Source organism: Corythoichthys intestinalis, chromosome 2, assembly GCF_030265065.1.
Source record: "Corythoichthys intestinalis isolate RoL2023-P3 chromosome 2, ASM3026506v1, whole genome shotgun sequence".
In the NCBI taxonomy this organism is placed as follows: domain Eukaryota; kingdom Metazoa; phylum Chordata; class Actinopteri; order Syngnathiformes; family Syngnathidae; genus Corythoichthys; species Corythoichthys intestinalis.
In genome coordinates this window covers 13,276,366-13,290,969 of record NC_080396.1, presented here as the reverse complement: position 1 = coordinate 13,290,969, position 14,604 = coordinate 13,276,366, and the positions used below count along the sequence as shown (strand labels likewise).

The 14,604-nt window shown below is 39.5% G+C and overlaps 1 protein-coding gene across 2 annotated transcripts in view; it reads left to right on the top strand.

Annotated features, from left to right (window-relative positions):
- Positions 1-226: 226 nt before the first annotated feature.
- znf341 (zinc finger protein 341) overlaps positions 227-14,604 on the top strand; it is a 42,642-nt gene continuing 28,264 nt past the window's right edge. For both annotated transcript variants that reach the window (XM_057828280.1, XM_057828271.1), the window contains exons 1-5: positions 227-389; positions 882-992; positions 7,672-7,862; positions 11,272-11,421; positions 11,493-11,762. In XM_057828280.1, coding sequence (XP_057684263.1) covers positions 299-389; positions 882-992; positions 7,672-7,862; positions 11,272-11,421; positions 11,493-11,762 — 813 coding nt within the window. In that variant the 5' untranslated portion in view covers positions 227-298. The remainder of the gene's footprint in view (positions 390-881; positions 993-7,671; positions 7,863-11,271; positions 11,422-11,492; positions 11,763-14,604) is intronic.

Below are 14,604 nucleotides of genomic sequence, written 5' to 3'. Positions count from 1 at the left end.
TAAATAGATTAAACATGTTAATAAAAAAATAATGAAATCAAAATGAATTAAAACAGGAATACATTCTGGTTATAGCCCGCAATAACACTCTATAGTTCATTTATTTTATTTTATTTTATTATTATTTTTTTTAAATTGGATAGTATTTTGCTTCATTGCCTGCCAATGACTAGCGGTAAATAGAAACAATTCATTTAAAATGGGTTGACTGGCTTCGAATGTTCGTGTTGACAGCCAAAAAGTTAAATTAAATGCCTTTTAATGGGTTAAAATAGCATTTCTACAGAAATTGACAGTAATGCGGTGTCCCCCAGACTGTACGAGTCGAATGCCTATCGCCCAGCCGAAGAACTGCAAGATGGCGCAGGCTATATTTGAGGTACTCGAAGGTATGAAAAACATATTATAACCACGTAACTACAACCTTAAGACATCGTTCGTTCGTTTTAAGTCATTATTACTAGTCGGCACAATTTTATAATGCACTATTCAGGCACGTAATAATACTAGACCTGTATTTTTGTCATAACACAACGTACTACCATCGAAGGCAACAATGATGTAGATGTAGTTCATGTTTAAAATGAATGCTGAAGTAGATGTTCACTTTTTTACCTCGCTTATAGAAATAAATGGTGCGTGCTGTTCTCAAGGGCTCCTAAATTCGTCTTGGAGGTTATCTTTGCGTTTGTTTTAGTCTTTGGATTATTCATAGCAGTACATAGAAATAATAGAAACATATTGTACAGTATGAATGCATAAACACAACAGAGTAGCTTGATTATAACTACCTGGTGGTAAAGCAGATTATCATTCATTAGATTTGTTCTAAAATAATGCACGCAATCACTCAAATAATCACATTTGATTTTCCACTCCAGGCATGGACAATCAGACTGTATTGGCGGTCCAGTCATTGCTGGATGACCAAGCAGGTGTTCCTCACCCGAACAACCAAAACGTCTCAGCGACGCCAGCTATCCAGTCACTGGGTTTGTGAATGACTAACTAAATCCTGCGTAGTTCATTGAATTTGGTTTCTTAAGAGCCATGACTTGCTACTGGTGTGGTGCAAAACATACATTTTATTTAATCTTATGTAGTTGTTCATTTATTCAACTGTGTCAAATGTCTTGGGAAAAAATGGAGTAACACATACTTAGGCATGTGTCAGTATGATATTCAGCCAGTATGATACCCTTAAGCCAAAGTGTCACATAGGCATGTGCCGGTTACCGAATACCGTGGTATGAAAACGTCACAGTTTCAAAACCACTAAAACATTCCGTTGTACCGTACTACGGTATTTGCTATTTTTCATGTCCCAAAAATGCAGGCATAAAAATCACTCATCTTTCGGTGATATCCGCCGTTTTGAAGTCAAAAAGGGTGACCTACGTGAATTGTGTAGATCCGAGGAGAAAATTTTTAGGGGGGGGGGGGGTCATAAGTCCATCTAACTAACTAACTAACTAACGACATGTTTTATTGAAGTTCTTAAGCCTGTCGCGATATGCAATGAGTCCATTTATCGCAAGGTAAATACAGTTGTGGTCAAAAGTTTACATACACTTGTGAAGAACATAATGTCATGGCTCTCTTGAGTTTCCAGTTATTTCTACAACTCTGATTTTTCTCTGATAGAGTGATTGGAACAGATACTTCTTTGTCACAAAAAACATTCATGAAGTTTGGTTCTTTTATGACTTTATTATGGGTGAACAGAAAAAAGTGATCAAATCTGCTGGGTCAAAAATATACATACAGCAGCGCTAATATTTGGTAACATGTCCCTTGGCCATTTTCACTTCGATTAGGCGCTTTTGGTAGCCATCCACAAGCTTCTGGCAAGCTTCTGGTTGAATCTTTGACCACTCCTCTTGACAGAATTGGTACAGTTCAATTAAATTTGATGGCTTTCTGACATGGACTTGTTTCTTCAGCATTGTCCACAAGTTCTCAATGGCGTTTAAGTCAGGACTTTGGGAAGGCCATTCGAAAACCTTAATTCTAGCCTGATTTAGCCATTCCATTACCACTTTTGATGTGTGTTTGGGGTCATTGTCCTGTTGGAACACCCAACTGCGCCCAAGACCCACTCTTCAGGCTGATGACGTTAGGTTATCTTGAAGAATTTGAAGGTAATCCTGCTTCTTCATTATCCCATTTACTCTCTGTAAAGCACCAGTTCCATTGGCAGCAAAACAGCCCCACAGCATAATACTACCACCACCGTGCTTGACGGTAGGCATGGTGTACTTGGGGTTAAAGGCCTCACCTTTTCTCCTCCAAACATATTGCTGGGCATTGAGGCCAAACAGCTCGATTTTTGTTTCGTCTTTCCTCCAGAAGGTTTATCTTTGTCCATGTGATCAGCAGCAAACTTCAGTCGAGCCTTAAGGTGCCGCTTTCGGAGCAAGGGCTTCCTTCTTGCACGGCAGCCTCTCAGTCCATGGAGATGCAAAACACGCTTGACTGTGGACACTGACACCTGTGTTCCAGCAGCTTGTAATTCTTGGCAGATCTGCTTTTTGGTGATTCTCGGTTGAATCTTCACCCTCCTGACCAATTTTCTCTCAGCAGCAGGTGATAGCTTGCGTTTTTTTCCTGATCGTGGCAGTGACAAAACAGTGCCATACACTTTATACTTACAAACAATTGTTTGCACTGTTGCTCTTGGGACCTGCAGCTGCTTTGAAATGGCTCCAAGTGACTTTCCTGACTTGTTCAAGTCAATGATTCGCTTTTTCAGATCCATGTATGTATATTTTTGACCCAGCAGATTTGAACACTTTTTCTGTTAACCCATAATAAAGTCATAAAAGAACCAAACTTCATGAATGTTTTTTGTGACAAAGAAGTATCTGTTCCAATCACTCTATCGGAGAAAAATCAGAGTTGTAGAAATAACTGGAAACTCAAGAGAGCCATGACATTATGTTCTTCACAAGTGTATGTAAACTTTTGACCACAACTGTAAAAAGGAGGGCGGAAATTTTCACGGCTGCGTTTTATCACCGCGTGTGTGCATGCATTTGTGCTTGCGTGTAGATCAGGGGTCCCCAACCTTTTTTGCACCATGGACCGGTGTGATTTGGGTCATTTTTTCACGGACCGGTGTTTTGACAAATTTTGCAATCCATCAAAAACCGCAACTATGCGGTTCTGCGCATGCGCGTAACATTAAAAATGGCCGCAAATGCAACGATTCCAAAGTAAACACTACAAACTTTCTTTGAAAATAGGTATATTAACTTACGTTTGATCGTGGATGGACAAAAGTTCTCCTCAGATCCATCCTGCCATGTTAGCTGCACATCGCTAGCTCACCGTTAACGCCTTCGCCGTGTCGTTTAGCATTAATTAAGAAGCCCGCTTCACAAAGATGCGAGTTTGGAAATTGTAGCAAGGTTTTCAGTGTTCTCGTAGCGCTGTCAGAATATTCCGGAATGACTTTAATTGTCTCAAATGTACGTTTAAGGTCGCCTTCATTTGCGATCTCTACAAGCTGATCCTCCTGTTGCACAGACATGCTCGAATCACTCGGTTTATTCACAAACGGGTCATGAATCTACTCCTTCGCAGTTCGTGGGTCTTCGAGGTTATAGGCTCATCTTCTGGCTCGTCAGGTGCCCTTTTTCGCCGTAAAAAATCTCATCAAAGACGTCAGTTTTCCAGTCATTTTCACTAGTGTGGGGGAACAAATGTGCTGCGCCCGGGGCTTAGTCATACGTTATTATGGAGGACAAGCGCACATAGATATATTATATATACAAAACAAGATGTACTGCTTGCAGTCCATTCAATGGATTTCTATGACGACGTTCTAATCTATACTATAGTATTATATCTAGAGTAGATAGGGATATTGATGTGTTAAGCAGGGGAACAGGCCAAAGTTAATTCGGCCAGAATGCGGTCGTTAATAAAAATATTATTTCTCTGCGGCCTGGTAGCAAATGCGCCACGGACCGGTACCGGTCCGCGGCCCGGCGGATGGGGACCCCTGGTGTAGATGACATATGAGACCCCAGTTGTTGTGTTATTGCTCAACAACATGTCGTAGAATTACGGTTCACACATACAAAATAAGGAAACACATCTATATTAAACACTGTGAACCTTAGCATTGCTACACTAAGACTAAAAGGGAAAAAAAGACAACTTACTTAAGCCTGCTATAAAACATTGGCAGTCTTTTCCAAAACGCAAACTTGCGTTTAAAAGGTGACACTTCAAACATGAAAAATCGCTGGTTAACAGCATTTGAAAACGAAAAAATGGAAAAAAAAAAATCTATTAGTGACACCACAAGCAATGACGAAAAGTGCTTTTAGCGGAGTCTAAAGTTGTTAGCGGTTAAGCGAAGGTACTTTCGGTGAACATTTCAAAATAAAAGCACGTCACGTTTGTTATATTTAAAAAAAAAAAAAAGAAAAATTGTTGATGGGGCCGGACCAAATGTGGAGGCGAGCCGTAGTTTGGGGATCCCTGTCCTAGGTTTTTAACTGTGATACTGTCGGCTACACTTACATTGTCCAGAGTGACTATCTGGGCAGTTAAAGAGTCTCTCACACGTTTTGGGCCTATTTTTTGGGTTATAAGTTATAGGTTACAAGTCTCACACTCACAACCGCTGAGAAAAAGGATAGCGTCAAAGATCGCTAATTGCGGCAGATAATCTTGCCCTAAACACAAATCTCCGTTCGCTGGACAAGGAGAGTTCTCACTCCCAATGTTTTTTAGATGAAACCTTTACACATCAATATTTACATGTTAACTTATACATTTTAAATAACTTCTTAACTTATGAAATCTTTATGTCTTTTTAACACAAAGACATGACATGTAGACTAGACTTGACACAGTGGCTGTAAATGGCGAAACTTCACTCGAGTTTTTTCCCACCTCAAAAAAAAAAAAAAAAAAAAAAAAGTCATACGGTATATATTAAAATTTTTAAAATCCTGTTCAATGGAAAAAAAACTTTTTTTTAAACCCATACATCTCAAAATAACTCATTTTGGAGCAATAATTGCAATACCGTGATACCGTGAAAACGTGGTATTTTTGCTCACGGTTATCATACCGTCAAAATCTCATACCGGCACATGCTTAGTATCACGGCATCACAATTACAGCTCTAAAATGTGTTACTTTTGAGATATCTGGGTTCCACTGACCAGGATTTTTTTTTCTAAAACATATTAGCAAATTGGAACATAAGTATAATGTTAAGTTAAATTAAATAACAAAATATTCTAGATAAAATTGAAATAAATGCAAGTCCTTTGGGTGAGCCTAAACCCACAGCCACAGCTCAACATTATTACCATCAAAACAAAAATAATTAAATTATTTTACTTAAAAAACACATGTGTATGACTCTTATCATGTTTACATTACACACACACTATCTTTCTCAACACAGACAGTTGCCAGAGAGAAAAAACACCACATTTTACCACCGCTAGACACACTAAACACGCTGGAGTTAACTCTCATAGCTGGGGGGAAACGTTCATGACATTATTTACTAATCTTTAATTTCGTATAAATGCAAAATCATATTGGAGTAGGGGTGTGACAAAATATCGAAATGGTGATATATCGTGATACTTTGTATCCCAAAAGGTTATCGATATGCTCCTGCCAAGAATCGAGATATCGTTTTAAAAAAGTGTCAATGATTTAAAAAAAAAAAAAAAAAAAAAAAAGAACCAACAAGTTGTTATCAAAATCTTCCACCATCATACAACTCCTAGCAAAAAGTACGCAATCACCAGTCTCACTCACTCAGACATTTTATCATGTAGAACAAACTCAGATAAAGGGGATGGCGTGGCTCAGTGGTGGAGTAGTTGTCCCCCAACCCAGAGGTTGTGGGTTCGATTCTCCACCCTGATGAACTTGCCTAAGTATCCTTGAGCAAGATACTGAACCCCGCATTGCTCCTGGTGCTGTGTCACCAGTAGGTAGATGGCAATGTAGTGTAAAGCGCTTTGAGTACCTTGAGAGGTAGAAAAGCGCTATACAAGTATAACACCATAAAAAGCTTGAATAAATAATAAATTAGTTCAAATGTGCAACTCTTTAGCATTCGGAAACACTAAAAGTGTAAAATGAATAAAAAAAACATTGTGGTGGTCAGTAAATGTTAATTTTATAAAGCAAGTGCAGGGAAATATATATGGAATCACTCCGTTCTAAGGAAAAAATATGGAATGATGAGAAACAAACAAAGAAATAACAATCAAAACACATCTCTAGTATTTAGTAGCACCACCTCTGGCTTTTTTGACAGCTTGCAGTCTCTGAGGCATGGACTTGATAAGTATTCTTCATCAATTTGGTCCCAACTCTCTTTGATTGCAGTTGCCAGTTCATCCATGCAGGTCGGAGCCTTGCTGTAGACCTTTTTTTTTTTTTTTTTTTTTTTTTTTACAATTTCCACCACAGGTTACCATTTGGGTTGGGATGTGGGCTATTTGCAGGTCATGACACTGACTGGATGAGTCTTTCTCCTAGGAATGCTTTAACAGTTTTAGCTCTGTGGCATGATGCATTGTCATCTTGGAAAATGACAAACATATTTTCATTTAAAGGGATAAGAAAGCTGTCTAAAATTTCAATGTAAACTTATTGAAGATTTAACCACAGCCATCTCCCCAGTGCCTTTGCGTGACATGCAGCCCCATATCATCAAGGACTGAGGGAATTTTGATGTCTTCTTCAGGCAATCATCTTTGTAAATCTCACTGGAACGGCACCAAACAAAAGTTCCAGCATCATCACCTTGTCAAGAGTCAAGAATCTGCATTGGACAAGGTGATGATGCTGGAACTTTTGTTTGGTGACACCTTGTCAAGATCAACAACTGCACTGGACAAGGTGATGATGCTGGAACTTTTGTTTGGTGCTGTTCCAGTGAGACCTTAAATGGCCCAAAATGACCTAATTGCCTGGCATTGATTCATTTGCTGCCATCCCTCCCACTTCAAACGGATTGGGCGTCTACTACTGATAACCTCATTCCAATTAACACTCGAAGCTTGTTTTTCTGTTAATTAGTTGTTTGTAGAATATCCTAGAATGATTTCTTGACCAATGTATCAATAATGTATCCCCATATCGTCAGCTCGTCGTTATGGTGAGCTTTTTATCGCAAATCGTATCGTATCGTGAAGTACCAATATGTTCCCACTCCTATATTGGAGGTATTGCCTCCTCGGCAGCCACCCTCTGCAAACATGTTTTACATGTCAGTTGGCCCTCCTCTAAGCCACGGCTGTCTGTACCTTTTCTGTAGCCGAAGTATTCCCATATCATCAATATCGTTTACTTCGATGGGGGGAAAAAGTTCAAGAATTTCACCTCCTCCAGCCATCTTGTAGCACAGCTGACTCACTGACACTGAGCAACAACCAGTGAGGGAGGGTTGAGCCTTGCAGCTGGAAGCGAGGGATTTCTTCATGCATTTTTGGGACATAAAAAATGGCTAATACCTTCAGGACTGTATAACGGAAAATTTTTGCCGTTTTGAAACCTTGACGTTTTCAAACCACGGAATACCTTGAAACTGGTAATTGGCACATGTCTACTTGTACCTCTGTTATTTATTCCTCCATACAATTTCTTTGTCCCACTGTCCATGTTTGTTTCTTCCCACAGATGACGAAGATGTATTTTTGTGTGGGAAGTGCAAGAAACAGTTTAATTCCCTGCCAGCCTTTATGGCACACAAGAGGGAGCAGTGCCAGCCGAGCGCCCCTTCTTTGTCCACTGTGTCTTTGGCCTCCACCAACGTCTACACACAGGGGCCCTCTATCACTTCAGGACCGCCAACTAATGCCAACAGGCAGGTGAGAAGACAGCACAAATCATGGACAATAGAAAATCATAGCTAATTTGCTCTGAGACCCCCAATTTGGCCAAATTTCAAAATTGCCCTATATCCATGTGTGATACATCATTGGAAAGCTTAAAATCTCAATTTTCTGGGGGAAGAACATTTTTGAAAAGGAGGGAATTTAAAAAAATAAATAAATAAACAGCAAAACCCTAAGTGGAGGTGAGATCATGCGAGAGCAGAATTAAAGACGCCATGATTTTAACAAGATATTATTGCGTACTTACCTTGTTTCGATCCAAAAACTCCATGTCGCATGTATCACCGAGTGTCAAGACACAGATGTGAATGGCCACAGACGGATTTTGGGGAGATTTTATGGGTGAAACATGGTAAAATAACAAGGGTCGCAATACAGAAATCGCAGACATCGAGGAGTGGTCGAGATGTTCTTTTTCATAAATTTATCCTTTTAAACTTTTTTTTCCTCCAATTTTTCTATGTTTGAATCGATTATTTATCATCTAACATATCGGGGAAAATGCAGCAGTAACAAAAAAATAAGCCATAGTTATGAGTTAGATATCCGTGACTTATTTACAGACACCATTTTTTTCAGTGTGACGTACTTTGTTTAAAAGTTCAAAATATGCGAGTGAATAATTTTCTAAAGTCAATTTTTTACAAATGAAATATTAGACATTAGAGGTGTGCAAAATTTCCGATTCTTAGATTATTCGCGATTCGGCCGTGGAAGATTCGAGAATGATTCACAAACATCCAAATTCCGATTATTGAAATATGCCAAGTAAAGCAGAAGTACGACACGTGCCGCGCGGTCTTCGGTACGCAATTAGGGACGGAGCGATGCTTCTCATTACCCGGCCCCTCGGGTAACGCCAATGCTCAACTCACGGCTCTAGCTCAACTCATGCCACGAGATAAAAAAAAAAAAAAAAAAAAACAACATACCTGACTGCTGCCGAAAAGCTGCTATAAGCCACATTATGTTACGGTAGATATCATTTATATAGGACTAGATGCAAAATAGCCTCGGTATCGTTGCCAGCACATCTACAAAAAACTAGATGCAGGCGTTAGTAACGGCCGCCATCTTAAAGCAGTACACTTCCCTACAAGGCTGTTGTTGCGAACCTTCCAAACGAACCTAATTAACTTTTTATCTAAAATACTCCTAAATCGGTAAAATATTGACTTGAATCTATCTTTAAAATAGTTTTAAAACTTTCACATGTTGAAAGTAGACAAAAGAGAAATTATGGAATAACAGGAGCAATTTTAACAGCTTTAACGGTTGATTCACAACATTAAATTAATTGAAAGTAGTTTAAAGCTGCTGATATAGAATGGGGACTGGAGTTTTTTATTCACTGTTATTTTTGTATATTTGTTTACTGCTATATGTTAACTTGATACTGAAATAGTAGTTTGGTTTAGCCTGAGAGGATTTTTGAACAATTTTGGAACTAATATACAAAACAAAAACAAAAAAAAAACAACAAAAAAAAAAGGAGTGGGGTGCATCAATAATCGTTTTATAATCGAATCGGAGCCTCTGAATCGTAATCGTAATCGAATCGTTAGGTGCCCAAAGATTCCCAGCTCTATTAGACATCAATTAATGCAAGGGTCCCCAAACTTTTTCCTGTGAGGGCCACATAACTCTTCCCTTCTCTGATGAGAGGCCGGGGTCAGTTTGTAACAGAAAAAGTGTGACGATTGCAGGAGTGCCTAAATGTAAATGTAAAAATGTATTGTTTTTCAGAAAGCCACTCTCAAATAACCCTTTCTGGATTCTTCACAGAACAAAAGTAAATAAATGTAATATAATATAATATAATATAATGTAATATAAACTCTATTAATTAAATAGATAATAACCAAATAACCTTCTCTGGGTTCTTCACAGAAAAAAATAGGAAATAACACAAGAAAAAAAAAAAAAAATTGGCAAGGGGGCCGGATCAAATGTGGAGGCGGGCCGTATCCGGCCCGCGGGCTGTAGTTTGGGGACCCCTGAATTAATAATTCTAAGATAAAAATGACAGACATTTTGAATAATAAATATAATTACTTACCTTCTTTTTATGGCTGGGTTGAAACAAAAGCGGTTGCGCGACGTCTATAAACGGGGGTTTCCAGGGTAAAACGGACACATTAAAAATAGTTCGGGGGCTTAATGCGCCATAAATCTGCTATGGCAGCATATAGACATATTGTTCTATCAAACACAACAGTTCTTTTGGCTTAAAATACAGCAGTTTATTTTAACTCATTCACTCCCAGCCATTTTCACCACAGCAAGGCCCTTCGCTCGTGGCCGTTTTACTGGATTTTGACTGATTTTTGCAAGGCCCACAGAAAATTCTGTTCTATTGCAATATAAACACGGAACCCTCCAAAAAAACGATTATACTCTCTTCTTTCAGAAGGAAAAAAAAGTAAGTTAATCTTTTTCCATTCTTTAGAAATCAGCATTAGAAAATAGCTTAGTTTGAGCAGTTTTCCAATTTCTGATGAAAAAACAGAGAAATTGAGCTTTTTGTGAAAGCATACATTTCAAACATAACTTTGACTTTAACACAGCTATTTTTTGCTTCAGTTACATCCCAAACATCTGAATAATGTTTTCCTTCTACAAAATAACATAACAAGACAAATAGAGCTTTTGATCGCAAAGTAACAATTTATTTACACATAACTAACTGAGATGACGCTGTTGTGGCTGCGCCGGGTTAACTCTTCCCTCATTGCCGCCTGTCTCATAAAGAAGGATTTTTTTTTGAGTTTCTGCGGGGTCTGCTCGGCGAGCAGCACGGACTCAATGACATCGTCCGCTACACTGGTGGTCCCGGTCGTTCTGCTCGGTCGTCCAGAGGCTGGCGTCCCGAGCGTCCTCGTGGTTGTTCTGCTCGGTCGTCCGCCGCCTGGCATCCTTCCGCCAGCGCCCCGGCCGTGCTGCCCGGCCGTTTGTCTCCGTTGAATCAGGTTGCGCGTCTTACCAAATGCGCTACTGCCCTCCAGTGGCCAGTTTTATTGCTTTAAAATGGATTTTCAGCTTTGTGCTTTGGAGGTCAGTTGAATCAGAACCCAGAGATGTCTCTTATGAAAAAAAACGTAAAGACGTATTTGGGACACTGAAACAATTAAAAATAGAACGTATTTATACATTTTTGGGAGCAAGCAAATGAGTTAAAGAGGGGTGCAAGAGCAGAAACTGCTTTTTCAGCCTTGTCTGGGTTTTCCGCCATACATTTACTCGAGTGCATGCTTAAAAAGGTATTATTGAAAAATTGTTTTTTGTTGTTTCGGTGATGAAATGCTTATCAGCAGTTAGAGGTAGTTACAGACATGTCGGTACTATAAATATACTATAATTTTGTTGTTGTTTTTTCACCTAGGTGTCCACCTACATCACAGTACCCCCCTCCCCTCTAACACACACGCTGGTCCAAGGAAACGTTCTGGTCAGCGATGACATTCTTTTGTCGGCTATCTCAGCTTTCACCTCCATTGACCAGCCTATGACCACCATGCAGACGCCCGTTCAGGTAACACAAATTATTTGTCACTTTACATTCCATTTTACCGTACTTGACCTCCTTCATTCTTTGTCTTCTAGAGTCACCCAAGCATGCAGACAGCTGGTGTATCGTATCTTCACCACCACCACCAGCAGCAGCAGCAACCCTCTCACACACTTCCTCCAAGCCAGACACCAGCTCACCCACTGCCAGCAGCTCAACCCGGCCAGCAGCCTCTCACCTCGTCGCATGTCCCTGCCAGCCACGGCAACTCTGTGGTTCAGGTGTACAGCACACTGCCGCACATGGTTGGCAGTGGTAATGCAGAGATCCACACGTTGGGTCTGCATCCATTCCATCCTGTTCAAGTGAGTGGGATTTGTGGTATACATTGCAGTTGCCTACACAGTGTATCACAAAAGTGAGTACACCCCTCGCGTTTCTGCAGATTTTTAAGTACATCTTTTCAAGGGACAACACTGACAAAATAACACTTTGACACAATGAAAAGTAGTCTGTGTGTTGCTTATATAATAATTTATTTTCCCCTCAAAATAACTCAAAATATAGCCATTAAAATCCAAACCCCTGGCAACAAAAGTGAGTACACCCCTTAGAAACTTCATCCCTAAATGTCCAAATTGAGTACTGCTTGTCATTTTCCCTCCAAAATGTCATGTGACTCGTTACAGGAGTGCTGTCTGCATTGCTGCAGACATTAAAGAGGTTGGGGGGGGGGGGGTGTCATTCCCACCTACATGCTTGATTGTAGGCATGACTCACTTATCTTTGGACTCCTCACCTGGTCGCCGCCACACATGCATCGGAACCAAACAAATTGATCTTCGTCTCATCAGACCATAGGACATGGTTCCATTAATCCATGTGCTTTGTTGACATGTCTGCAGCAAACTGTTTGCGGGCTTTCTTGTGTACAGTCTTCAGAAGAGGCTTCCTCCTGGGGTGACAGCCATGCACACCAATTTGATGTAGAGTACGGCGTATGGTCTGAGCACTAACAGGCTGATCCCCCACCTCTTCAATCTCTACAGCAATGCTGACAGCACTCCTGTAACGAGTCACATGATATTTTGGAGGGAAAATGACAAGCAGTACTCAATTTGGACATTTAGGGATGCACATAGTTTCTATGCGGTGTACTCACTTTTTTTGCCTGGGGTTTAGATATTATTGGCTATATTTTGATTTGTTTTGAGGGAAAATAAATTAACTTTATAATAAAAATCTGCACACAGAATACTTTTCATTGTGTCAAAGTGTCATTTTGTCAGTGTTGTCTCATGAAAATATCTGCAGAAATGTGAGGGGGTGTACTCCGTTTTGTGATACACTGTACATCATGCATTTTGAGGTAAATTTAGTGAGTGATTTTGTCTTCTAACAAAAAAAGTAGAATAGGACTGCAGCTATCGATTATTTTAGTAATCAATTATTCTATCGACTAGTTACTTTGAATAATCGAGTAATCGGATTACGAACATTTAATGCATTGCAGAATAAATTTTAGGAGATATGAAACAAACGCTTGCTAAGATTGCTCTTTCAAAAGAGCATTAAATCCAAATACAAAATAAAATTCCCTGAGTGTTTATTCAAACTATGCAGAATTGCACTTTGATTGAAAAATAAAATACCTGAAATACCGCAAAAGTCTGCTATCTTAAATGCTATAAAATGCTAATGTTGTTTTACAATGCTCTTAACAAATTGTTTACGCATATTCCCACAAAAACTGCTAAATATATCGATAAACTAAATTATGAATGCATAAAAAACATCTCAAACAAAAACGTACCAAATGTTGCTCTTAACAGGGAGCAGCTGGATTCAGCCATGTTACATATGTAATAATTACTGTTGCCACTAGGAGGCAGTGTATCCACTCAAATCAATGAAACTAAATGCAGACACTTTCAAAACAAATCGAAACAACGCCATTCTAATGAAATCTTTGAAGCAGCAAAATTTGATTTGAAGCTTTTTTTTCCTAATCAAATTACTCGAGTTAATCGTTTAATCGTTGCAGCACTAAAGTAGTAAAAAGGTATGTAAAAGCTTATTACTTAAGCCACGTCTCGATGTGGTAACTCAATGTCGAGTAAGCCAGAAAGCTCCTTTATCATGTTACTTTACTTTTTTAATTTAAGCCCATGGAAGTCATACAAAGTATTACATTTGGTTCTCACAGCACCACTACTTAATTCGCTTATGTTATGTAACATATTTTTGGATTTGAAGTACATTTTTTGTTCGATTTTCACACTACTTTCTGTAGGTGACAAAACTTTTGTCTTGCCAAAATTTGACCTTTATGTCTTCATTAAATGATAAATCTTTTTTCAGTGAAACAAATATACAGTGCCCTCCATAATTATTGTCACCCCTGAAAAAGATGTGTTTTTTAGCTTCTAATATTTTTTTTAAATTCAAGTAATATGGGACCTTAATGGAAAAAAAAGAGAAAAATCCAACCTTAAATACAAGTGCATTCATTTAGTGGGGGAAAAATCCCACATAAAGAAAAAATTATTTGACATCAAATAATGTGTGTCACAATTATTAGCACCCCTTGTGTTAATACTTTGTACAACCCCCTTTTGCCAGCAAAACAAGTTCTGGGGACTGAGATGGCCATGGGAGGAGCTTGATTTTGTGTCTGGTGAACCTTTTCTGTGTAGATTTGGCCATATGTTTTGGGGTCATTGTCTTGCTGAAAGACCCAGTGACGACCCATCTTCAGCTTTCTGGCAGAGGGCGACAGATTTTGATTTAAAATGTCCTGGTATTTCAAAGAATTCATGATGCCATGCACCCTAACAAGGTTCCCAGGGCCTTTGGAAGCGAAACAGCCCCACAGCATCACTGACCCACCCCCATACTTCACAGTGGGAATGAGGTGCTTTTCAGCATGCGCATCTTTCGTGGCACGCCAGACCCACTTAGAGTGTTTGTTGCCAAAAAGCTCAATCTTGGTCTCATCTGACCAAAGCACACGGTCCCAGGCTTGTGTATTTTTGTGTGAGACCAAGATTGAGCTTTTTGACAACAAACACTCCAAGTGGGTCTGGCATGCCACGAAAGATGCGCATGCTGAAAAGCACCTCATACCCACTGTGAAGTATGGGGGTGGGTCAGTGATGCTGTGGGGCTGTTTCGCTTCCAAAGGCCCTGGGAACCCTTGTTAGGGTG